This window comes from Misgurnus anguillicaudatus, chromosome 13 (genome assembly GCF_027580225.2).
Source record: "Misgurnus anguillicaudatus chromosome 13, ASM2758022v2, whole genome shotgun sequence".
Lineage (NCBI taxonomy): Eukaryota > Metazoa > Chordata > Actinopteri > Cypriniformes > Cobitidae > Misgurnus > Misgurnus anguillicaudatus.
In genome coordinates, this window is record NC_073349.2 from 6,460,933 (window position 1) to 6,484,162 (window position 23,230).

The following is a 23,230-nucleotide window of genomic DNA, read 5'->3' on the forward strand; positions in this document are numbered from 1 at the left end:
GGAGACAGGAAGTAAACCTAACAATGAATTCGGACATGCCTTGATGCCTTCCTGTCTTGGAAAGCTGCCTCAGAAGGCAGCAATTTAGAGTTTTCGGACGCAGCCACAGGCAACCGGAAGCGATCGCCGTTTTCCGGTTTGGTCACTTGACGTTCGACATCTAGCGTATTCTGTCCGACTTGTCAGATGTTTTTTTGTAGCTGGATATATAACATTTCTTGAGTCTAAATATTAATGAGGATACGGTTTTTGATAAATCAAATTTTACTGTTGTTCTTATAATCATTTAGGGGGGCTTAGGAACATTTTGGGGTAGCTTCAGCCCCCCTAAAATAGGCCTAACGACGTCCCTGATTACACTAAAACACAAAATATATTTACAAAAGTTGTTAATTTTATTAATTCGGTGTAATCATCAAAATCCTTAAAATTCATACAATAGTAAAAAACAGATTCAAATTAAGCAATTTATCCAGCTATCTTGATCCCAGTTCTCAGCAGCGACCGTAAACCTCAAATCTTGCATTTGTTACGAATTCAAATTCAAATATTGAATTTACAACACATTGATTTACAGCAGTGATATCAAAAGCTCATTGGCTCTTGTGTGCTACGTCACAGCTTTGCGTCATTGCCGTTTCAGTCGATGTACTTTTGAAATTTGAAATGTGCGCCTTCACAGAGAGAAGCCGTATTAATCGTGGATCAATAACTTTAATACTTCTCTGTACTTCATTAGAGAGAACCACGGCTGCAGCACATCCTCATTTTAACTACTTTTGGTACTGCTTTTGAAGATTTACAATAAATAAATTATTATGATTACTTTTGTGTCTGTTATGCTTTTTATTTCTAACAGTAGGCTACATGATTTAATAAACTGTTCTGGGGAATGACTGTATTAGTGGCTTAAAATATCTTTTAAATGCTATATTGTTACTATTATTACAAAAATGTCCTTCTGTCCATTAAATTGCATCATATAAAAATAATACATTATATTTTTATTACTTTTTTGTATTTTTTGGGTTTGGGTTTAGGTTTGGGGTAGGGTGGTAACAACTTTATGGTATGAAAGATTTGTAAATGTTTTACCTTTTGAAGCTGTAAAAACGTAATAATGCTACAATTCAATGTTTTCTACATTGCACGCTTCATTTACATAATAAAGGTGGGGTGCGTGAGCCAATCAGCAGTAAGGGACGTGTCTACTAACCAACATCGTTGCCTGGGTTGCGTATGTGTGGGGCGGGTCTATCAAAAGAAGATCCAGATTCTATTGGGGTATAGGGGCGTGTTTGTTTAGGTGATTTTAAATGTCAACATTGGCTTTCAGAGATCATGCACCCGAGCCTGAGACCAGGCTGATATTTTACAAGGTGGCTAAATTGTTTTTAAAACACTTGTTCACGTGTGCATTCAGTCTCAATGATTAATGGCTTGCTCTCCTTGAAGGGAGCTCTGAACCCAAGTTCAACCCCCCCAACCCCCAACAGAACTGGACAGGGGAAGAAAAAGAGCAGTAAATGAGGAGATGGGGAGGAGGATAGATCGTGAAAAAAATGCTACTGGATGCAGAGGCCTGGATGCTGTCTTATATACACTCTTAATGATGATTGACAAGCCTGAATGTTTAGTTTCCTCCCAAACCTATATATGTTTAATACATTTCGTATAACCACATTCATCCTGACTCTCTGTGGTCATTAAAAATCCCAGGATGTCCTTCGAAAAAGAGTAGGGGTGTGCCCCGGCATCCTGGCCAAAAGTTGCCCATTGGCCTACTAATCATCCCTCATACTAATTGGCTATATCAGTCTGTCTCCTCTCTACTAATAAGCTGGTGTTAGGTGGGCGTTCTGGCGCAATATGGCTGCCGTCGCATCATCCAGGTGGATGCTCCACATTGGTGGTGGTTGAGGAGATTCCCCCATTCATATGTAAAGCGCTTTGAGTACTGAGAAAAGCGCTATATAAATGTAACGAATTATACATTTTTGTAAAATTTGCCTTTTCCTCTGTGACGTTGGGGTTAGGGGCGGAGTTTCATTATTGATTTTTGCCCAATTAACATTATACGATTTAGCCAACTCTTAAAATATATACGTATGAATTCTCATGAGATCAGGCTGGTACTGTGCCTTTTGTCACGCTTTTACCGAAAAACATGCTATACCCCTGTCAGCACAAGATTTTGGGCCAGATGGCTGTGGTTTGCTTGCTGTGCGCTGTGTCTGTATTATTTTTATTTGACCTTGAGCACAGTGATGGGAACAGGTACAGTACATCTTGACAGCGTGCCAGAGGTGAAAAGTGCTCTCTGTTGCTATGGCAGGTGTTCTTTTTCCTTTACAGTCTCTGCGGGGTGTTGGCCTGACCCAGGAGAGAAAAGGACATTGTGTCAAATATTGCAAATACTTTTCCGTTATAAAACAATGCTTTTAAAAATTATTTCTTATTGCCAGTACAAATGCATACCCATTTCTTACGTCAATAAAGCACATTAAACCCGAAAGAAAGAGAGATACAGATGGTAAGAGGAAGGCCTGTTCAATAATAAGTGCGGAAGTGTCCTGGGACAACAAGAAAAACAAATTCAGCCCAGCGACCTTGATGTGTCAGCAAAATTGATGTGAACACCCCCATGCATTCAGGTCGGTATTTATATGCATATGATGTGTGCTGTTGCTGTTCGCAGTGTACCGAATACGCATCTAATCATAGAGCTCATGAAAGCCAAATTGATCCGATTCAATCCGGATGTTGGTTTCAATCAATGAATTTGTCCATTCTAAGCAAAAGCTCCACAGGTAATGTGAAAGAGTCCTTGTATGGATTTTTCCACTCGCCGGAATGGGAGGGAGGTCAACTCTCTCCTACAATCAATAGGAGGATCCATTTGGAGGCAGCAAACCAAAATATGACACCGTATTGGCGGTGCACTCCCCTTACCCAGAAATGCAGGTTGGGGGATGGGAGGAGTTACCTCCCGCGTTACTTAACTAAAAATATCAGGAGAAGGGCACCTTCAGAAGAGTGATTTGATCAGAAATGATGTCATAACGTGTAAACCAGTTATGTTTCACAGATGTTATATCTGAGGGAGATTAGCTAACAAGCTGTTGTCATCATGTTTTGGGTTTCCATTACTCCCTTCTAAATAAGACTGAAAATAGTGGAGCCATTTGTGAGAAATTTTCACACAGTATTTGCACTGAATTGCATAAATAAATAAATAAATATATCTTTATGTAGTTTCTCAGAAATATGAATGTACGGAAATCCATAGTAGGCTATGGACTAGAAATGGATAGAAATAAAGATATGAATCTTGGTAATAATCTGTTTAGATGGTCTGTATGTATGTGTTTGTGTGTGGTTAGAAGATTAAAGCTTGTCTGAGTCATTGTGTACTGCAGTCTCCAGTGCTGGTTGCCACGGTGAAGCATCAAGGTCTCCTAAGCAAATCGGTCCCAGCTCGAAAGGGCACGATCATCTCACATGAACACAGTCATACGTGCACAAACAAACATGTGTGACTATTAAAAATAGTAAATGGAAGGTAAGTGCAATGGCAAATAATATCAAAATAATTAAGCAGATATTTTACTGAACAAAACAAAATAGTGTAGGGGATGCCCAGCAAACAATAGCCGTCATTTCATCATCTAGGTTACTATAGACCTGATATAGTCAGACTATGACTGTTAGGATGAACCCAGACACAGACGAAGATAAATAAACAGGAATTTATTATAACAAAAATGTGAAAAACAAAACCAATGAAGTAGTGTTGTAGTTCTTGAGACCGGTCTCAAGACCACTTTTTAAAGGTCTCGGTCTCGTCTCGGAATCGACCACATTTTTACTCGGTCTCGTCTCGGTCTCAGACAAAGAGGTCTTGAATTTTATTTCAAGACCGGTCAAGACCACAACTGCAGGCACATCACAAATTTATTTATAATTAATTGTATGCAGTTTATTCAGGTTTGGCATGTGATGTTGGCATTGTTTAAGCATTGTTTAAAGGAATATTCCATTTTCTTAAAAGAAAAATCCAGATAATTTACTCACCACCATGTCATCCAAAATGTTGATGTCTTTCTTTGTTCAGTCGAGAAGAAATTATGTTTTTTGAGGAAAACATTGCAGGATTTTTCTCATTTTAATGGACTTTAATAGACACCAACACTTAACACTTAACACGTAACAGTTTTTTTCAACGGAGTTTTAAAGGACTCTAAACGATCCCAAACGAGGCATAAGGGTCTTATCTAGCGAAACGATTGTCAGTTTTGACAAGAACAATAACAAATATACACCTTTAAAGCACAATTTCTCGTCTAGATCTGGTCGTGATGCGCCAGCGTGACCCCAAGCAATACGTCATCACGTCAAGAGGTCACAGAAGACGAACGCGAAACTCGGCCCCAGTGTTTACAAGTGTGTTGAAAGAGGACGGTTCCTACGTTGTTGTATGTCAACTGATTAATGTCTAATTAATGTCTTTGTGTCAGTTTATTGTTTAAAATGGTCCACAAATGTGCGTTTTATATATGTAACACGTGACCTCCCTACGTCACTACGCATTTACGTTAGGTCGCGCTGGACCGGACCTAGACGAAAAGTTGTGCTTTAAAAGTGGATATTTTTTATTTTCGCTAAATAAGACCCTTATGCCTCGTTTGGGATTGTTTATAGTCCTTTGAAACTCGGTCGAAAAAACTGTTACGTGTTGAGTTAAGTGTAAATTGTTGGTGTCTATTAAAGTCCATTAAAATGAGAAAAATCCTGCAATGTTTTCCTCAAAAAACATAATTTCTTCTCGACTGAACAAAGAAAGACATCAACATTTTGGATGGCATGGTTGTGGGTAGATTATCTGGATTTTTCTTTTAAGAAAATGGAATATTCCTTTAAGTTTCTCCCAATGACAATTTTTCTAATTTTATTAATAAAAAAACCTGCATTGTGTTAAGTGGATGGCAAGCCATGGAAAGACAGTTCAGAATAAATGTTGATTTCAGCTCTTTAGTGTTTGTTCACTTTTATTTGCTTATAGACAAAGATAAATTTCCACATATCTGCAATGCCTTTGATTATTTTATCAACTTTACTGATGGCACCCACACACACACACACACACGCGCGCATGTACGCATGCACACACACAGACAAGAAGTGCCTAATCATATGCATATTCCACATTTTATCATAAGTGTTGGTCTTAAATTGGTCTCGGCCTGTCTTGGTCTTGGTCTTGACTTGGTCTCGACCCTTTAAAGTCTTGGTCTTGTCTCGGTCTCAGCCTGTCTTGGTCTTGGTCATGACTTGGTTTCGGTTTAGGTGGTCTTGACTACAACACAACCATGAAGGGGCAAACAGAGCAGGATACACAAAATAAACACAGGATAACACTACACTACGACAAAGAACAAACACTTGAATTGAATTGAATCACACCGGCCGAAGAACTCACAGATAGCACAAAAACAGACCCGTACTAAACAATGAACACAAGGGCTGCATTCCACTCCAGTTTTAGACACGCACTTGCGAACTTCCCTAAACACTTCCCCTTGGGGGAATCCCTGTCGCCATTTTGAAGTGCATTCCACTTTGTCAAGTGGACGAGGGAAGTTTGTATGGACAGACCTCGCTCCCTCGATTTTTGAAATGTTCATATGTACACTTCAGGCAGCTCCATATCACACAATGCAACAGGATTGTGACGTCACATTAGCAACTCGCGCTTTGCACAGTTCAAATGATGGAGGGGGCGGTCTCCACTTTCCATGTGATCAAGGGCTTATAGGGCGATCCATTTGAACCCACTTCAAGTGTTCTAGTCTTCAGTGTGCACTCGTACAACTTAAGCAATGATGTACCTCCGAGTGAATGAGACTGAGGGAAGTGAAAAGAATCACAAGTAAGGGATCAGGGAAAAAGTGACGAGACCAAGGAAATGCGTGGTCAGAATAAACCAATACTAAAACCACACATAAAATCTCCCACATAAAACATTGTCAGAACCCTGCCATGCTGACTACATTTAAATACAAACAAGGATCTGGCAGGATCCTGACAATGAGTAACCCACTTCTAGTCGAAATAAACTTGAAATTTGGTTGTCTTGTTTTTGTCTAAATTACTTTAGAAAAAAATCTCTGATATTCCAACAATAATAAAGTAGTGTTTGGTTTCATTTTTTTTTACATTTATATTTGGGTTATGGTTAGATGGTAAATGGACTCCATTTATGGACTCCATTTATATAGCACTTTAAACAGACTTATGGCCATCCAAAGAGCTTTACAGGTTGCCTCACATTCACCCATCCACACATTGACGGCAGTGTCAGCCATGCGAGGCGCCATCCAGCTTGTCGGGAGCAGCTGGGGTTAGGTGTCTTGCTCAAGGACACCTCAACACTTGTTCAGGTGGAGCCGAGGATTGAACCACCAACCTTCCAGTTTGTAGACAACCTACATGAAACACTAAGCCACTGCCACCCCTAGATAGCCTATTTTGCCTTGTTTGAGCTGTCTATGCTGTGTTTGGACTATTACTATTACTATTAATTTTTTATTAGTAATTTAAACACAAAATTGCTTGCTAGGTCATAGACACACGGATTCAGCATCTCAGTATATACAAATGCTGGATACCAATGTTGAACAATTAATTTAAAATGTAAGATGTAAAATAAATCTTTAGTGTCCGAAGAGTATGTATGTGAAGTTTTAGCTCAAAATATCCCATAGATAATTTATTATAACGTAAAATATGCCACTTTGTAGGTGTGAGTAAAAATGTGCCGTTTTTGGGTGTGTGCTTTAAAATGCAAATGATCTGATTTCTGCACTAAATGGCAGTGCTGTGGTTGGATAGTGCAGATTAAGGGGTGGCAGGGGTGACATCACAAGGGGAGCCAAATTTCAATGACCTAATTTTTCACGTGCTTGCAGAGAATGGTTTACCAAAACTTAGTTACTGGGTTGATCTGTTTCACATTTTCTAGGTTGATAAGAGGCACTGGGGACACAATTATAGCACTTAAACATGAAAAAAAACCATCAGATTTTCATGATATGTTAAATACTAACACATTTTCTAAATTGCCAAAATTGACAGATTTTAAATTTGCTGAAAAGGTAAAATCACAGTAAAATACAGTAAAAAGAAGAATGTCTAACTCTAATGGAGGCAGGTATAAACAAAAAGGTCAAGCTGGACATGTTGTGAAGAAAAGCAAACATGCGTTTGATCAACTTTGTCTTTTAATTCTGAGCAATAAAGGATGAAATGTGGCATATTTACAATAAATAACAGTCATACAGTATTATGAATGAAAGCATTGAAACAGAATATGAGGAATATTGAGGTTGTATAGCTAATGCAACATAAACGTGTATATTAGCTTGTTTTGGGGGAAGGGGTGAATGCTTTCATTTTTTACTTAATAATTAGCAGACCATCAGACCCCCATGAAGGAGACCATACAGAGTATATGTTAAGATGTCTGGGTAGAGCATAAAGTCAATGAAAATGGAAACAGGAATAATGTTTGCATGTAAACAACCAGGGGCTTGAGATTATTTTTTAACCATTCATTTTTTAAAAGGTAATGTATGTAATTGCTAGACATACATGGAGAAAAATGTATCCAAAACTAAAAAAAACCCTCTTGCCTCCATTTCATTCCAAGTTTCTTTACACAAATCAGTGGATGTCATGACCCAAAAAGATCATATAAGTACCTTAGAAAAACCACAAGTTTTTAATTTTTTTTATTTTATTATGTTCTTACCTCGACTTACACAACTTAATACATACCTATGTTTTCTCAATGCGTGCACTTAATCTTTGTACAGCGCGTCGTGAATGTGTCAGCATTCAGCCTAGCCCCATTCATTCCTTAGGATCCAAACAGTTAAAGCCACCAAACACTTTCATGTTTTCCCTATTTAAAGACTGTTACATGTATGGAGGCACAAAATAAAATGTGGCGAGTTTGAGCGAGAGGGGGAGTAGTCAGGAGTGATGATGTTACTGCGCGCGCCAAGGTCGAAGTGCTGCAAACTAAGTGCTCTTCCGCCATACAATATAGTTCTCATTTTTATCAGCTTAAAAAATTGCCACGTTTTATTTTGTGTCACCATACTTACTCGTGTAACAGTCTTTAAATAGGGAAAACATGGAAGTGTTTGGTGGCTTCTAAATTCATCCCTGTTTGGATCCCAAGAAACCAATGGGGCTAGGCCAAATGCTAACACATTCACAACGCACTGTACAAAGATAAAGTGCACACATTGAAAAAACATAGGTATGCATTAATTCATCTAAGCTGAGGCAAGAACATAGTAAAATATTTTTAAAAAAGTGGTGTTTTCCTTTAATAGTAGTCTGGAGACAGTTATTATACACATGTAAGAAAAAAAAAATTGTTATTTGGAAATCTTACACCATGCATATTTGCAATGACATCTAAAAACTTCCACATGCATGACAGATCATATGTATCATGTCATTGGTGTTCAAAAATGAATGCTTTATGTGTATTCACTTTAAGTGAACTGTCCCTTTAACAATCTACTGTATACCTTTCCTTACCAATCAGTCAGTCACCATAAACTCTAATCTCCTCATCTTCTTTATTTATCCAAACATCTATTCATAATACCCATTTTCATCGGATCTCCATCACATCAATCCAGCGGCATCAATAAGTGAAGATGATTCACCTCAGTTCATCGATTGATGTGTATTGTACTCTTTTTGTAAACATTCAGTGAGAGTTTGCATGCAGCCGCTCTCTATGCTTGCGCATGCAGGCACGCACAGTTTGTCCTCCATCTCTCCCTCTCTCTCCATCTCTCTCTCTCTCTCTCTATCTCTCGTACAAACAAAGCAACAGTGCCCTGAGAAATCTCTGGAATGTACCCATAGCAATGCTCGAACTCATTCACTTTATAAATGAGCATAATAAGGTGTTCAGCAGTTACGCAAACTTTGAAAATGATCGCAGGTTAAATATTGGGAATCTTTAATCATCATGAGTTTAAACGTGTACATCTGTATGGTTACATTTTTGTAATGAAATACTGCAAGCCATATATGCAGAGGATATTCACTGGCACCAGAAGGCAAGTTTTCCATAAGACATTGTTATTATGTGTTAGGCTACATCAAAGCTTGAAATCCAATTTTTACAGTTTACAGCAAAAATGAATAAGGTCAATAGATTGCATATGACAGTGTGAGAAAAAAAGAGTCATTAATTTTGAATAAAGGATATGCTGGACACCATCAGTTATAAACTGGAGAAATCTATAATAGAAACAATTTTCAAGATTGACTTTACAGGAACTTCATCTGCCTTATTTTACTACTTTGTCAAAGAACATTTTGAGTAAATATATGGGTGTACTCTAATAGATGCTGGGTTATTTTCAACCTGGCACTGGGTCATAAAGGACAGCTGGGTTAACCCTTAAATGCATACCTGGGGTCTTTAATGACCTGGGGCATAATTCACTTCCATCCCCCTCAAAAAGTGTATAGGGTGAAAAATCCCAAAGTATGTACTAGTGTGAGTTAAGAATAATAAAGTAATGTTAATTAAACAAAATGCTTTTTTTTGGTTATGGTCACTGAAATGATGGGCAACACAGTCATTTAGTGGTTGGCACTTTTGTCTCACAGCAAGAGCGGGTTGTGCCTGGCTAAGCTAGGGAGTCTTATGTTGTCCCTGTGTTAGCGTGGGTGTCCTTCTGGTACGTAATTTTCCACCCACAGTCTAAATACATGCAGACGAGGTAAATCTGAGTCACAAAATTGCCCTTGTTTGTGGATGTGAGTGTGTGTCTGTAAATGTGTGTGTGTGCCTGTTTGTGCCCTGCGATGGACTGACCATCTATACAGAGTGTTCCCTGCCTGTGGCCCAAGATCCTGGGATAGGCTCCAACCCTGACCTTGTATGTACTGTAGTGGTTTGAAAAATGCATAAACAGATGGATATGGACTGCAATTATTTGATCCAATTATCCGATTCACGATTTTACATTTCCTTTGGTGTGTATAGGGGGTCGTACACCGGACATGCAGCTCAGTGCTGTGCCGTGTCGAGTCGCGTCTAGGACAACTGAGTCTGGGCCGGTGTGCGTATACTCATAGAAAACAATGTGTTCGATTTTTTTAAAACGGCACGGCCCTGCGCAACGCTGAACTATGTTAACGATATGCAAAAGGTAAAAATTAAACAATTGCGCGAGTTAACGTCTTCAACGTAAATTTCTTTTCTTGGACTACAACAAACACACAGATTGTAGGCAACAGTTTACTTCCTGGGATTGGTGATGTAGAGACAAGACCGACATTATCATAATTTCTCCCGCTTGGACTCACAGCCTGTAAGTTAACTCCTGTTAGCATTGCATTATGAGCAAATCTCTCAAACATGGTAATGAGCGTCACATTTCCGGCTGTTGTCAGAGGTATTCAGACCAATCACAACATAAAGATTACACTGTACAAAAAATCCGTAGAAATTACAATGATATTGCAGCTGGGTTGCCGGTAAATCACCGCAGATTAACAGTCATGTCATTTACTGGCAAGAGTTTGTTCAAAGTTAAATAAATTTTAAATATTAACAAGTCTTTATCTTTACAGAATAAAACTATACAATAACAGCCTCATGCAAAGCATTCTGGGAACCAGAAATCATCATCAAACTTATTCTGTTTTTTGCTTCAGATTTTGTTTCCCAGAACGTTTTGCCTGATGTTGTTTTTCTAGTTTTATTCTGTAAAGACAAAGACTTAAATGTTAAATGTTCATTTAACTTTGAACAAAATGTTGCCAGTAATAACATAAATTTGAATCTACGGTAAGTTACCGGCAACCCAGCTGCAAATTTTTACGGAATTTTTTTACAGTGTAGCTGGCCAATCAGGGACAAAGCACTTTTAAAATCGACGAGTTTTGTACAAAATCCATGCGTTTCATGGATCTGAAGCAAAAAATTACAGTATGTGAAAAATAATGCATTTTTTTAACTATAAATCACGTGAACACATACCAAAAACACAAAATAAATTTTTTAGCTGTTTAATAACAACTGAAATGACAAGGTACAACAAAACATGCTTTAATGTATCATTCTGGATTTGATAATAAAATATAAGGACATTTTGTACTATTTGGGGCAGTTTAGAGATCAAATCGTGTTAGATATACATCAGGGTCACTAAAGATCCGAATATATAATAATGATTGGTCAAACACTCAAGCATTTAAGGGTTAAATGAACCCAGAAAATATTCATATTTGACCACTGGGTTGAAACAACCCAGAAAATTAAATTATAACCTAACAGTTGGATTCGTCCCTTTTTAACCCAATGCTGAATTTATTTTTAGAGTGAATGAAGTAAATATTTATTGCATATAAACTAATATATTTTATATACAAATATGCACATGTAGTGATTTTAATTTAAATGTATGTGATGTTAAATATTTTTTCTTTGAACAAATTTACCAAAATGATATACTTTATATATATATTATATATATAATACTTATTTACTGTAAGTTTTTTTTAAAAAAGGGTTTGTGTTACTAAAACTGTGATGTGAGTTGTTGGGTACCAACAGCCGTATTAGCGCAGTGAAGGTGCGTCCCCTTTAATTTGCTCACGCTATACAGTGTACCAGTAAAGGAGTGGTGAGCATGAGCACAGCACACTGTATTCCTTTGTATGCGCGGCAGTGCCCGACTGCAGCCTAAACCGCTCGCTCTTACGGCGTAATTATGAGTAAAAGACGAAAAGTTGGATTATGACACAAAACGGCTGGCTCGCGACGCGCCACTCCCTAAAATCAACGAAGAACGCACAAGTAAGCGCATGAGGAATCCCTGTGCACATTTTCATGGATATTTTCCGGATGCGCGCAGCTTCAAAACAACTTGGGAAGGTTGACTTTTTATTTCAATGCATGCTTTAATGCATTAGAGTTACAAAAATAAATACGTGAATGCCTTTAGCACAGCTATTGCATGGGCATGCTTTGATCAAAATGAGGAACCTACAGTATATTGCTGAAGCATGTCACTGCAGGCACCTTGCGATTGCTTGCTTGGGTTAAAACACTGAGCACAGCCGGTGTGATGTGTTTATCGTGGGTGCATGAGCTTGGATTCTGAATATGTTTCCAGAAATCACAAAACCTTATTTTGGGGCGATTGAATGACACGTTTAAAGGGACGTCGTATTTGCGGGGAAAATCATGACTGGGAACGTATTTGAAACGTGATGCTCTTGTACCCATAAGATGACATGGGCACCTTTGCTCAACAACAAGATGTTGCCACTCCTCAGAGCATCAATTTGGCCGACTAACTCGAGTGGCAACACGTATTCAGGCAATTTCTTGTGGTAAATGTTACTATGTTGTGTGATGTGAGCATGTCTGAGGCGACGCCCAGCGCAACCAGCTGCCCTGTTTCTTTGCAGATCTCAGAATTGAGTCGAGGCAACACTCCCGCTGTTGCAGAAAACGTCACATCTTATGAGGACACAGGGGGCGTCAGATTTTGCTGACCTTAGCATCTTTGGACCGTTGCAATGGGAAGCTTATGAAAATAACACCTTAAGGCTGCTTCGTTTATTTAAGACATGGAGCTGTATGTAATCCGTTCGTGCTGAAGGCTGCGGTACGGGTGGATATATTCGAGTCCAGCGCAGCAGTTCTGGCGCAGCGGGCGGGTGGAAGACCTGGATCATTGCAGTACCTGTAATGAATGCAAGCTGAAAGACAGCTGTCCCTGGACACGAGACGTTTATTGGTTCTGCTGGTGTCATGTAAACAAGCCGATCGACACAATCATTTTGCACATGATTTTCCCGGCGCTTCGACGACGCTTGTATGCAGGTAAGCTTGTGTAACCAACAGTGTGGATTTGTGCCACTTGTGCCAACATGTAGGTGACTTGTATTAAGTTGTTTTTAATTTAAACGGCACACTGAAGCTTTGTTCTTGTGCTTTATTATACCAGCAACACCAGAGAAGTGATATTGTGTTTGTCTGTCTATATAGGGTGTTGTATACTGTATGTAGCCTACAGTGTGTTTCATAAATATACATAATGTTACCCTGTCTGTTATATTAATGATATTAAGATGTTATTTTCACATAATATTCTGTACATTATGATTTTATTTAGTCAAAAAATAACCTTAGTTTGGATTTTAACAAATGTAAACTATGTTTACCTGTTGCTTGATGAATTGCAGAAAAGATAGTCATTGTTGCATTGATTCAACTTTTCTAAGGCACAGAGCAGTCGTGCTGTCTTGGAGAAAGTGCATTTGGGTAGGTTTTGAAATATCCAATTATGATATAAGTGCACTCAGGCTGTTATTAGATTTACAGTGCATAATTGAATCCTAAGAGGCATGATATAGTCTTGCCATGGCAAGTATTGATCTACTTGGCAGATAAAAGCAAATACAATGTGTAAAGTGGTCAGGCTGACTTCTCTGTATGATTGATTGATGTTTTAGAAGCCTTGGTGATGTAGGGCTGAATTGTATGTGTAATGTGTGTGGTTTTTTTTTTCACAGATGTAGTGTTGTCTTTTAAAATATGTGACTCTGTCTGTGAAATTCAGGCTAATGTGTCATAGGGCTAACGTGTTTCCTGGAAAGGGTTTAGATGAAGCCAGGACTACACTGTAAAAAAATTTGTAATTGTAATTATGTAGCTGGTTGCCAGTAACTTACTGTAGAAGATAAAGACATGTTTCATGTTCATTTAACTTTGAACAAACTGTTGCCAGTAAAAAACATAAATGTAAAATCTACAGTAAGTTACTGGCGGCTAGTTGCCAGTAATACCCAGTAATACTGTAATTTCTACAGAATTTTTTTACAGTGTAGGCCTCAACACAATCTCAAGGCAAGTCGTGGTATAATCACGATTTTTTTATTTTATTCATGTTCATGGACATGGTTTTCAACTTTTTTGTGCCATTGAGCATGAACGTCTTTTTCGTCTCACTTTTTATAAATAGTTTTCCATGTCCGTTAGTGTTGGGCGATATGCCCCATTTTGAGATCTGCATATCATAAACAGGATTAATAGCGCAGCTCTCTACACTTACGCGAGGGTGAGAGAGGCGCCAATATGCAGCGGGTCATATTTTAAACAAAAACTAAAGTTTGCCTCAGGTCGCATGAAACGCATTAAACTGAACAAATACATAAGGATTACTACTTTAGTTTATGTTTAGACTTCCAAAAGATGCAAGAGCGCGTGCACGTGAGACAGACAGAAGCGCAGCTGGATTTAGTGCTAGAAGGAGTCCAATAAGCGCGCATTAAGTGCAGGTACGTGCAAGAAGGAATTCTCTATTTACAAGCTCTCCGCGTGAACTGAAGCCCACAAACCCTCATGTGAGGAAAAGCATGCAAAACTGTGATGATGATAATAATAACCAATCGCCAACTATCGTCATGACTATCGCCATGAAAGCCTCCCATTGGCGATATGTCTAAAGATCATCGATACACAATACTATCGTCTATCGGTACAACCCTAGTGTCCGTAGCACAGTTTTCTTTTTCGTGTCATTTTATATTTAGTTTTCTCATTATTATTAACTATTTTTAAGTCATTGTCGCTTGGGGTTGGGATTAGATTTGGGGTTTGGGTTAGGATGTAATTTTATGTGTTGGTTTCTTCATGTTTTTCTTCCGATTTTTAAACTATTTTCGCTTGGGGATTTGGGTTAGAATGTCTGAAATGTAACAGCAATTTAAGTAGTTTTTTACAAACATACCTTACAAAAACAGTACTGGTGTGCATCTTGAGACAAAACAATGGCACTGATTTACACTATGTTGCCAGAAGTTTTGGGACACCTGACTTTATATGCACATGAACCTGAATGACATTGAATGACACCTGCCTTATATGCACATGAACCTTAAGGACATCCCATTCTTAATCCATAAGGTTTAATATGGAGTTGGCCCACCCTTTGCGTCTCTAACAGCTTCAGCTCTTCTTGGAAGACTTTCTACAAGGTTTAAGAGTGTGTTTATGGGAATTTTTGACCATTCTTCTAAAAGCCCATTTGTAAGGTCAGACACTGATGTTGTAGTCTCCGCTCTAATTCAACGCAAAGATGTTGTATTGGGTTGCGGTCAGGACTCTGTGCAGGCCAGTCAAGTTCCTTTACACAAAACTCGCTCATCCATATCTTTATGGACCTTGCTTTGTGCACTGGTGCACAGTCATGGTGGAACAGGAAGGGGGCATCCCCAAACTGTTCCCATAAAGTTGGGGGCATGACATTTTCCAAAATGTCTTGGTATGATGAAGCATTAAGAGATCCTTTCATTGGAAGTAATTGGAACACCTGAATTCACTGATTTGGAGGGGTGTCCCAAAACCTTTGGCAATATAGTGTATGTTAAGATATGTCAGTGCAAGAGTTTTTAAATTAAGGCAGCTCAGTAAACAGTAAAATCACAGAAAACAGTAAATCACAAAAATGACTTTAGCTGTGTTTTCACAGGCAGAGTCACCAATATCGACTGTCATTTTAACATTATTGATGGTGTCTGAAATGATAAATGCTTTGTAGCAGTAATACTTTCTGCATTGTCTTGCAGATAAATAATATGCTAAATAATGCACCTGGCATTTCCAAGTTGAACAGAATTATTGTATAGTGCATTATAAGCAAATTGAATTACAGTAGTGTGCATGGTTTTAAAACACCCTTTCTGCTTTATTTCAGCGTTTCCTGGATTTGAACACAAATGAGAGGTGTCAACGAGTAAGAGGCCCACAATTTCCTTGTTTTTTTCAGGCACCACACCGTAGCATCCTGACCACAAATAGCAGGTTGCATTCATTCACAGAATGACTGTTGCCACAGGCGACCCAGTTGATGAAGCCGCAGCACTTCCGGGTCAGCCACAGGACACATATGACCCGGAACCGGACCATGACTGCTGCGAAAGGGTGGTCATTAACATCTCTGGCTTGCGTTTTGAGACGCAGCTCAAAACTCTGTCTCAGTTCCCAGAGACGCTGCTCGGGGACCCCAAAAAGAGAATGCGCTATTTTGACCCGCTGAGGAACGAGTACTTTTTTGACAGGAACCGCCCGAGTTTCGATGCAATTCTCTACTACTACCAATCGGGCGGCAGGCTTCGAAGGCCCGTCAATGTGACATTGGATATTTTTTCAGAGGAAATACGTTTTTACGAGCTTGGGGAAGAAGCCATTGAGATTTTTAGAGAGGATGAAGGATTTATCAAAGAGGAGGAGAAGCTTCTGCCGGAAAACGAGTTTCAAAGGCAGGTCTGGCTGCTGTTTGAGTATCCTGAAAGTTCAGGGGCTGCCAGGATTATCGCTATCATTTCAGTCATGGTCATTCTCATATCTATAGTCAGTTTTTGCCTGGAGACACTTCCAATTTTCCGCAATGAGGAAGTTGACACGCAAAAAGATTCCACAAGCAACTCCAACTCAACAGTTATCTACACCTCCAGCTACTTTACTGACCCTTTTTTCATCCTGGAGACCCTGTGCATCATTTGGTTCTCATTTGAGTTCTTGGTTCGGTTCTTTGCGTGTCCCAGTAAAGCAGGCTTTTTTGTCAATATAATGAACATCATTGATATTGTGGCTATAATACCTTACTTTATCACCTTGGGCACCGAGCTAGCAGAGAAGCCAGAGGATGGTCAACAAGGACAGCAAGCCATGTCACTTGCCATTTTGAGGGTCATCCGATTAGTACGAGTATTCAGGATCTTCAAACTTTCCCGGCACTCGAAAGGCCTGCAGATCCTCGGCCAGACGCTCAAGGCAAGCATGAGGGAGCTCGGGCTACTCATCTTCTTTCTTTTTATCGGAGTCATTCTCTTTTCTAGTGCCGTCTACTTTGCGGAAGCAGACGAGCCAGACTCGCAGTTTATAAGCATACCTGATGCATTCTGGTGGGCAGTTGTCTCCATGACGACAGTGGGGTACGGTGACATGGTACCGACTACCATCGGAGGCAAAATTGTAGGATCCCTGTGCGCTATTGCCGGTGTGCTGACTATCGCCTTGCCCGTACCTGTCATAGTCTCAAATTTCAACTACTTCTACCATAGGGAGACTGAAGGTGAAGAGCAGGCCCAGTACCTCAATGTGACCAGTGTCCCCAAGGTAGATTCCTCTGAGGACTTAAAAAAGAGCCGCAGCGGGTCAACTATGAGTAAGTCCGACTACATGGAAATTCAAGAGGCTGTTAACAACAGCCACGAGGACTTCCGAGAGGAGAACATCAAAACCGGCAACTGCACGCTTACCAACACTAACTACGTTAACATCACCAAAATGCTCACAGATGTATAACTGCTTCGAACTGCCTCTACCTAGAAGGTAGGAAGAAGAGCTTTGAGTAGGGGATTATACACCCCAGTTTTGAAGGCTTAGATGCCCAGTGCAAGAGTTTTGCAACAGGAGAACTGAAATAAGTCAGTTTGACCGGAAGGATCAACGAAGAAGACCAGTCCATCATTTCATCCCATTTCCTTCGCTCTCCTCCTCCAGTTGTGGAAAACTTGATTGGTGGGGAGCGTTGTTCTGCATCCTTGTGTTCAGTGTCTGCATGGAGTTTGTCTAGTCTGTGTGACTGTTCTAGTAGTCATTCTGCTTGCAACAGTAGCCAAATCGTAGCCTAACAAAAAGATAGCGTAGCCTAGAGGGACCAATACCTAAAGCCAATTCCCTCATTCACTGCCAACCGGAGGACTCCTGCTGAGCATCCCAGAGTGTATCTGTACTTTTGGGAAAAACAACAACTTTGTCTCTCCAAATTGTAATCAGTTGCATAAAAGACATAGAGGAGAAAACACATTTGGGAGTATTCATGATGAAGGATGTATGTCTCCGTGAATGCACAAATATGCTGCTTGCTCTGCCAGCAACAACAGCATACCGAAAATTTTACATTCCATCTTGTTACGGAGACATACATGCACAACCAACCTGGAGGAGTTATTACAATGCCCCCTTTTCTGTACGTCCCTATTTTCCTCTTTCTCTGCCAGGGTGGATCTCAGTGTGTTTCATATTAGAGAAAATAGACTTACAAGTGGAGTGAAGATAGTCCTGTTTTGAAGTAGTCCTCCATACTTACCATCACGTTTTTGTTTCACTATAAAGCATGACTAGTCCTTCACTGCATAATTTTCCCATCACTTCCTGTTCCCAGCATTGTAAGACTTCATAGCATTCCATGTGTATGAGAAATGATCTAATCCTACAAGCACTGACAGGGGTTGCAAGAGTGTAGATATTTTAACTGTGACATAGCAGCCAACAACAGTAAAACACTAGCTTACTAAGTCAGGGCACCAAAGATAAAATCCACTGCCGCTGTTTAAAGCATTTTATGTTGTTTTCACATTTTAGTGCCATTTCATGGTGCATCTTGCTCTAGGGTTGGGCCAATAGACAATGTCATCGTCCATCGCCATTGGCTAACAGACATCACAATGTTGAGCAGCATCATAATTCCACCCTCTCCCACAAAAAGCATCTTAATCACACTATATTGACCAGTGCAATGCAAGCTTTTAATTTCCGCGCAGTTACTTCAAATATTTAAAAAAAAATTCTGATTATATAATGACATAATGAACTTGTTCCCGATCACAATATAATTATATTCAAAACTGTTCAATGATGTCCAGGAACGGGTGTCGCGTTTGGCCATATTTGCCTTCCATCTGCTCCAAGATGATGCGCTTCAGGTCGACTGTAAGAGCATCCTGCTCTGACTCCCTCAGGACACCTTTCAGGTGGGCTAACATGGGCACAAGTGAGGAAACAGTAACACAGTTTTCTCCAGAGAGAATATTTGTAAACTCAGCTACTGGCTTTAACCTGCTGTTACCCGCTTCCAGAACGGAGTGGGCGGTGACTTTTATCCTGCTTGTACTTGCTCCAGGATTCTCTCATTTGCTGTTTGGAGCCCTGAATGATACACAAAAATTAATTTTCGATTAAGAATCTAAAAATCTGAAAACTGTTTTTCTATGCACATATTTAAAATAGGGAATAAGAATAATGACTATGAAATATAAAACTCAAATTCATTCTTTTATCATTATTTTTACTCCCCATTTATAATTTGTGCATAGAAACAATAATATTAAAAACATAATTTCCATTGCTATTTTCGTATCTTTTGGCACGCTCCGAAGCAGTTGACCAAAAAGAGCTATGCGGAGCAGATGTCCGAGCATTAAAACATTAAATTGAATGTTTCCCCCGATGTCATCGTCCATCGCAATGTTTAATTGTAGACATTGTCTGATGCCAATTTGGTAGACATTGCCCAACCCTATCTTGCTCATAATATGATGCTGGAGAATCTGGATAAAAGTTGTATGAAAGTACTTCCTTGAATAGCATTTTTAAGAGATAACAAATATTCTGCTACTTTTGTGATGCATGTCTGGTACACATTCCTCGTAGCATGCATGTAGGCCTAGTAAGAATAATGCTTACGCACAAAACTAGTAATAAGTATTCATATCTTTATCGATACAAATATTTCTCTCTGTGTAATTAACCGTGCAATATTATAAATGCTTGTTTTTTAAGGTCGGACAATTTTACAAATAGTTTTCAATGTTAATAGGCTATTACATTAGTTAATAGGCATTTTCAGGGTCTATTATCCTTTGGTTGGTTGATCTATGGAAAGAGAGTATGTTGTACCAATTATGAGTTGTTCAAAGCACCACATTTTGATATGGTCTTAAAAACTTTAAAAAGCTATTTTTATACATTATTTAATTACAAGGAATTTGGATATAGCATTTGTTTTTTTTTAAGATTACATCATTACAGCGATGTAATGTAATGACAAGTCTTTATAATTGCAGCTTTGGTTAGAAGTTAAAGACCCCATGAAATTTTACATTGCCGAAATATATATTCTACTCATTCTACTCATTTTAAGTTTTTGCCGGTATGCAAATTTAAAATGTCTTTGCTGAAAAACCAAAGTATTGTGGATATCATCTCCTGCACAAAAGCATATAACAATTTTGGCCTTAAATGTTCCCTACATACAGTCCTTCCGTTTTTCGCTATTCCGCAATCAAGGAACACACAAAATCAATAAAATATTGTGTTTTTTTCATTATATTGCAAAATAATTGCAAAAACATAAATTAAATGATCTAAGGAGCTGTTTATACTTGTTATTAAGATGCGTTTTGGTCAATCGGATCCCAAGTGGACAAGAGACTGGTATTATAATCTTTTTTATAGTCTTTTTGTCCACTTTCGACTGCAGATTTTCCGGGGGAGTGATCTGCTGTCTTTTAAACATGAGTGGGAGAAATGATGGGTTGAAAATGATGCGAAGTAATATTAGGTCAGAGTCCACTGCTTGTGTGAAGTGCTTTCTTTAATATTTCAGAGCAATTGATGAATAAGCTTGCGCAACTGTCAAACGCTTGCAAAATGAAACAAATGAAAGAGGCGGAGAGCAGCCGCTTCAGTTTTAATAATGAAAGCCTAAAGATCGCGCTGAACACCGTTGTCCAATAGAACAACATTGTGCTCAGCACATTACTGTACATTAAATCAATAGGCAGAGAGAAGGCGATCTTTTGTGGCACATTCAAACACATGAGCGTCTACACCACAAAAGCAATCCGGTCGAATGTGTTTTTGACTTCCTCTGAATGTGGTCGATAGTGGACGAGCTCAAAACGTTTTACCCCTCATTTACACCTGTATTTAACGTTGTCCACTTGTGATCCGATCGAATCTTTAAATCCGATCAAAATCTTAATACCAGGTGTAATCCTTTAAGATTCTGTCATGATACAGAATTGACAACTTTAAACATTTTTGGCTTTATTTTACTAACGCACGTAAACAGTTTCTCTCTCTAGCACGCCGCACCCCACAGGTAACAGCCAATCACAATCTCATGACGACACAAATCACCATTGCAAAAGTCACCCCCCAAAAAATTACAAAATCCTGGTAGGACTGCCTATAATGAAAGTCGCTTTTATAGCATTTTGACCAAATAATACTTATATTTTATACAAAATATTTCACCTGTGCTTGATTTTTCTGGAGGGCGTGAAATAGACTTTTTTCCTCTTTTTGCTACATCAGCCACATGCCAGTTTTGGCTTTGTTGACTGGTTTAATAAAACTACTACTTTTTATATTTCCCATACGTCAGTCAAACTGCCATTAAGGTCAATGGAAATACTAACAGATTGCACCCTTCATGTAGTCAGACCTTCTTGATGTCACCAACCAACCAGCAATAGCAAGTGGCGTACTGTGATTAGACATAGTGTCTTAAACTAAAAGATGTCAACACAGAAAAAAAATTGCTTTTGTGAAATCATTTCATGGGGTCTGTAAAGCAGCATGTGCTTAATCCATAAGTAGAATAGCTAGACAGCGACCAAAATAATGGCCGGTCTCACCACTGTATTAGCTGGTGTAGTGCTATGGAGAGATCTATATTGTGTGTCATATACAGTGGGGGAGAGCGGGGTAAGTTGTCACACTGTTCATAACTTCAACACTAGAGGCTCTATCTCAAAAATCAAATAGCCACAATAGACGACTTCTTCTATAGTCAACTTCGTGTTCACATGTGATCAAAATCGCTCTAATCTGTCGTCAGCACAATTTTCAATTTTTTTGTCTTAAAAGAAATTGCACTTTACATTTTATGCAATACAACATTAGCACACATATCAGTTTGGGGCAAGTTGTCTCAATGACTTTGGGGGAAGTCGTCACATGCTTTTCACACTAGAAATAGTTAACACCGGGTTATTCTAAACTACGGGTTAACGGAATCCTGGGATATCTGTTTCACACTGTTCGTACTTAACCAGGGGTTAAGAGATAACCCTGGGTATTCATAATCTGATGTTTTACACTGTGCATTCCTAAACCCTATGTCAGGCTACGTTTACACGTGGGTGCCTATTTTCATAAACGGACATTCAACCTCTCCGGTTTCAAAAATAATATCGTCCACACGTCAGTTTACAGAAAAGTGTTCAATTGCACGTGCCCGTGCATATCTGCTGTCAAGACCCCACGTAGGCCGGTCACCGGCGGCGCTGGTGGTGGCGCGGACTGGTTCTTCGTGTTGGAGGGAGGAGTTGTTGCAGTGGGTGTTCGATGACGTCAAAGTACCGTGAGAGCGATTCGAAATTAGACCTTTACGTGTGATTTCTCAACTCGGTTGACATCATCCGCCTGTCGGTTCTTGCAGCGACGTATGAAGTCAAATGGCGCTTTTCCATTGCAAAGTACCCCATGGTTTAGTTTAGTTTGGGTCGGGTCAGCTCACCTCACTTTGGCGTGGTTAGCTTTTCCATTGAGTTTAGTAACACTTCGGAGTGGGAGGGATTATAGGCGTGTCGTTATATTTGCGATGCATACTGCTGTGACATCATACAAGTGAGAGTTCGTTGTACATTTCCATACGTTCATTTATTTCTCAGTCAGCCACAAAATTAAAATTGGCCACCACAAATGTTTGCACATCGCGTTTATCACTACCTCTGTCTCACATGAACAGTTTCTGTTCAAACAATCGTGGCGTCAGTCGACGGCGCTCCGCTGAGCCTCATTGAAGTTGTATTTAAGCATATAATGCTGACGTGCTCGTCGCGAATGTTCCGCCACAAACTGCAAGTCTGGAAAAAACTGTTATGGTGTCCCTGATTCTCAACCGGTGGATGTTTTTCGTCGCTAAAAGGCAGTTTGGGAACTTATAGAACAGCACTGATAACAACATGTTTGCTCGAGACAGCACAAGCTAGCACAGGTAAGGCTAATCTACATTATAGTGATGGCGCTGTAGTGACAATTTTCTCAGACCACCCTACTGAAAAATCCAGCTAAGACCAGCATAAGCTGGTGAGCTGGTTTTAGTTGGTCTCCAGCTTGGTTTTAGTTGGTTTTGCTGGTGTAGGGAGCTGGTTTTGCTGGTGTAGCAAGCTGGTCTAGCTGTGTTTTGGTCACATTTTAAGCTGGTCTAGCTGGACTTAGCTGGTCAGGCTGGAAGACCAGCTGGCCCACCAGCATGACCAGCTTTGTCAGGCTGGGAGGACCAGTGTAAACAACCTTAAACCAGCTACCAGCTTA

General features: G+C 39.4%; 1 protein-coding gene across 3 annotated transcripts; it reads left to right on the top strand.

Moving 5' to 3' along the window:
• The first annotated feature begins 11,700 nt into the window (after positions 1 to 11,700).
• Positions 11,701 to 22,959, top strand: kcna2b (potassium voltage-gated channel, shaker-related subfamily, member 2b). 3 transcript variants are annotated; one of them, XM_055188710.2, is made up of 4 exons: positions 11,701 to 11,980; positions 12,520 to 12,937; positions 13,339 to 13,378; positions 15,813 to 22,959. In XM_055188710.2, the coding sequence occupies exon 4, from the start codon at positions 15,938 to 15,940 to the stop codon at positions 17,423 to 17,425; it is 1,488 nt and encodes a 495-aa protein (XP_055044685.1). In that variant the 5' UTR covers positions 11,701 to 11,980; positions 12,520 to 12,937; positions 13,339 to 13,378; positions 15,813 to 15,937; the 3' UTR covers positions 17,426 to 22,959. The 3 variants fall into 3 exon arrangements, with proteins under 3 accessions (XP_055044685.1, XP_055044683.1, XP_055044686.1); XM_055188708.2 differs by lacking the exon at positions 13,339 to 13,378 and having other exon boundaries at positions 11,702 to 11,980; XM_055188711.2 differs by lacking the exon at positions 13,339 to 13,378 and having other exon boundaries at positions 11,702 to 11,902.
• The last annotated feature ends 271 nt before the right edge of the window (positions 22,960 to 23,230 follow it).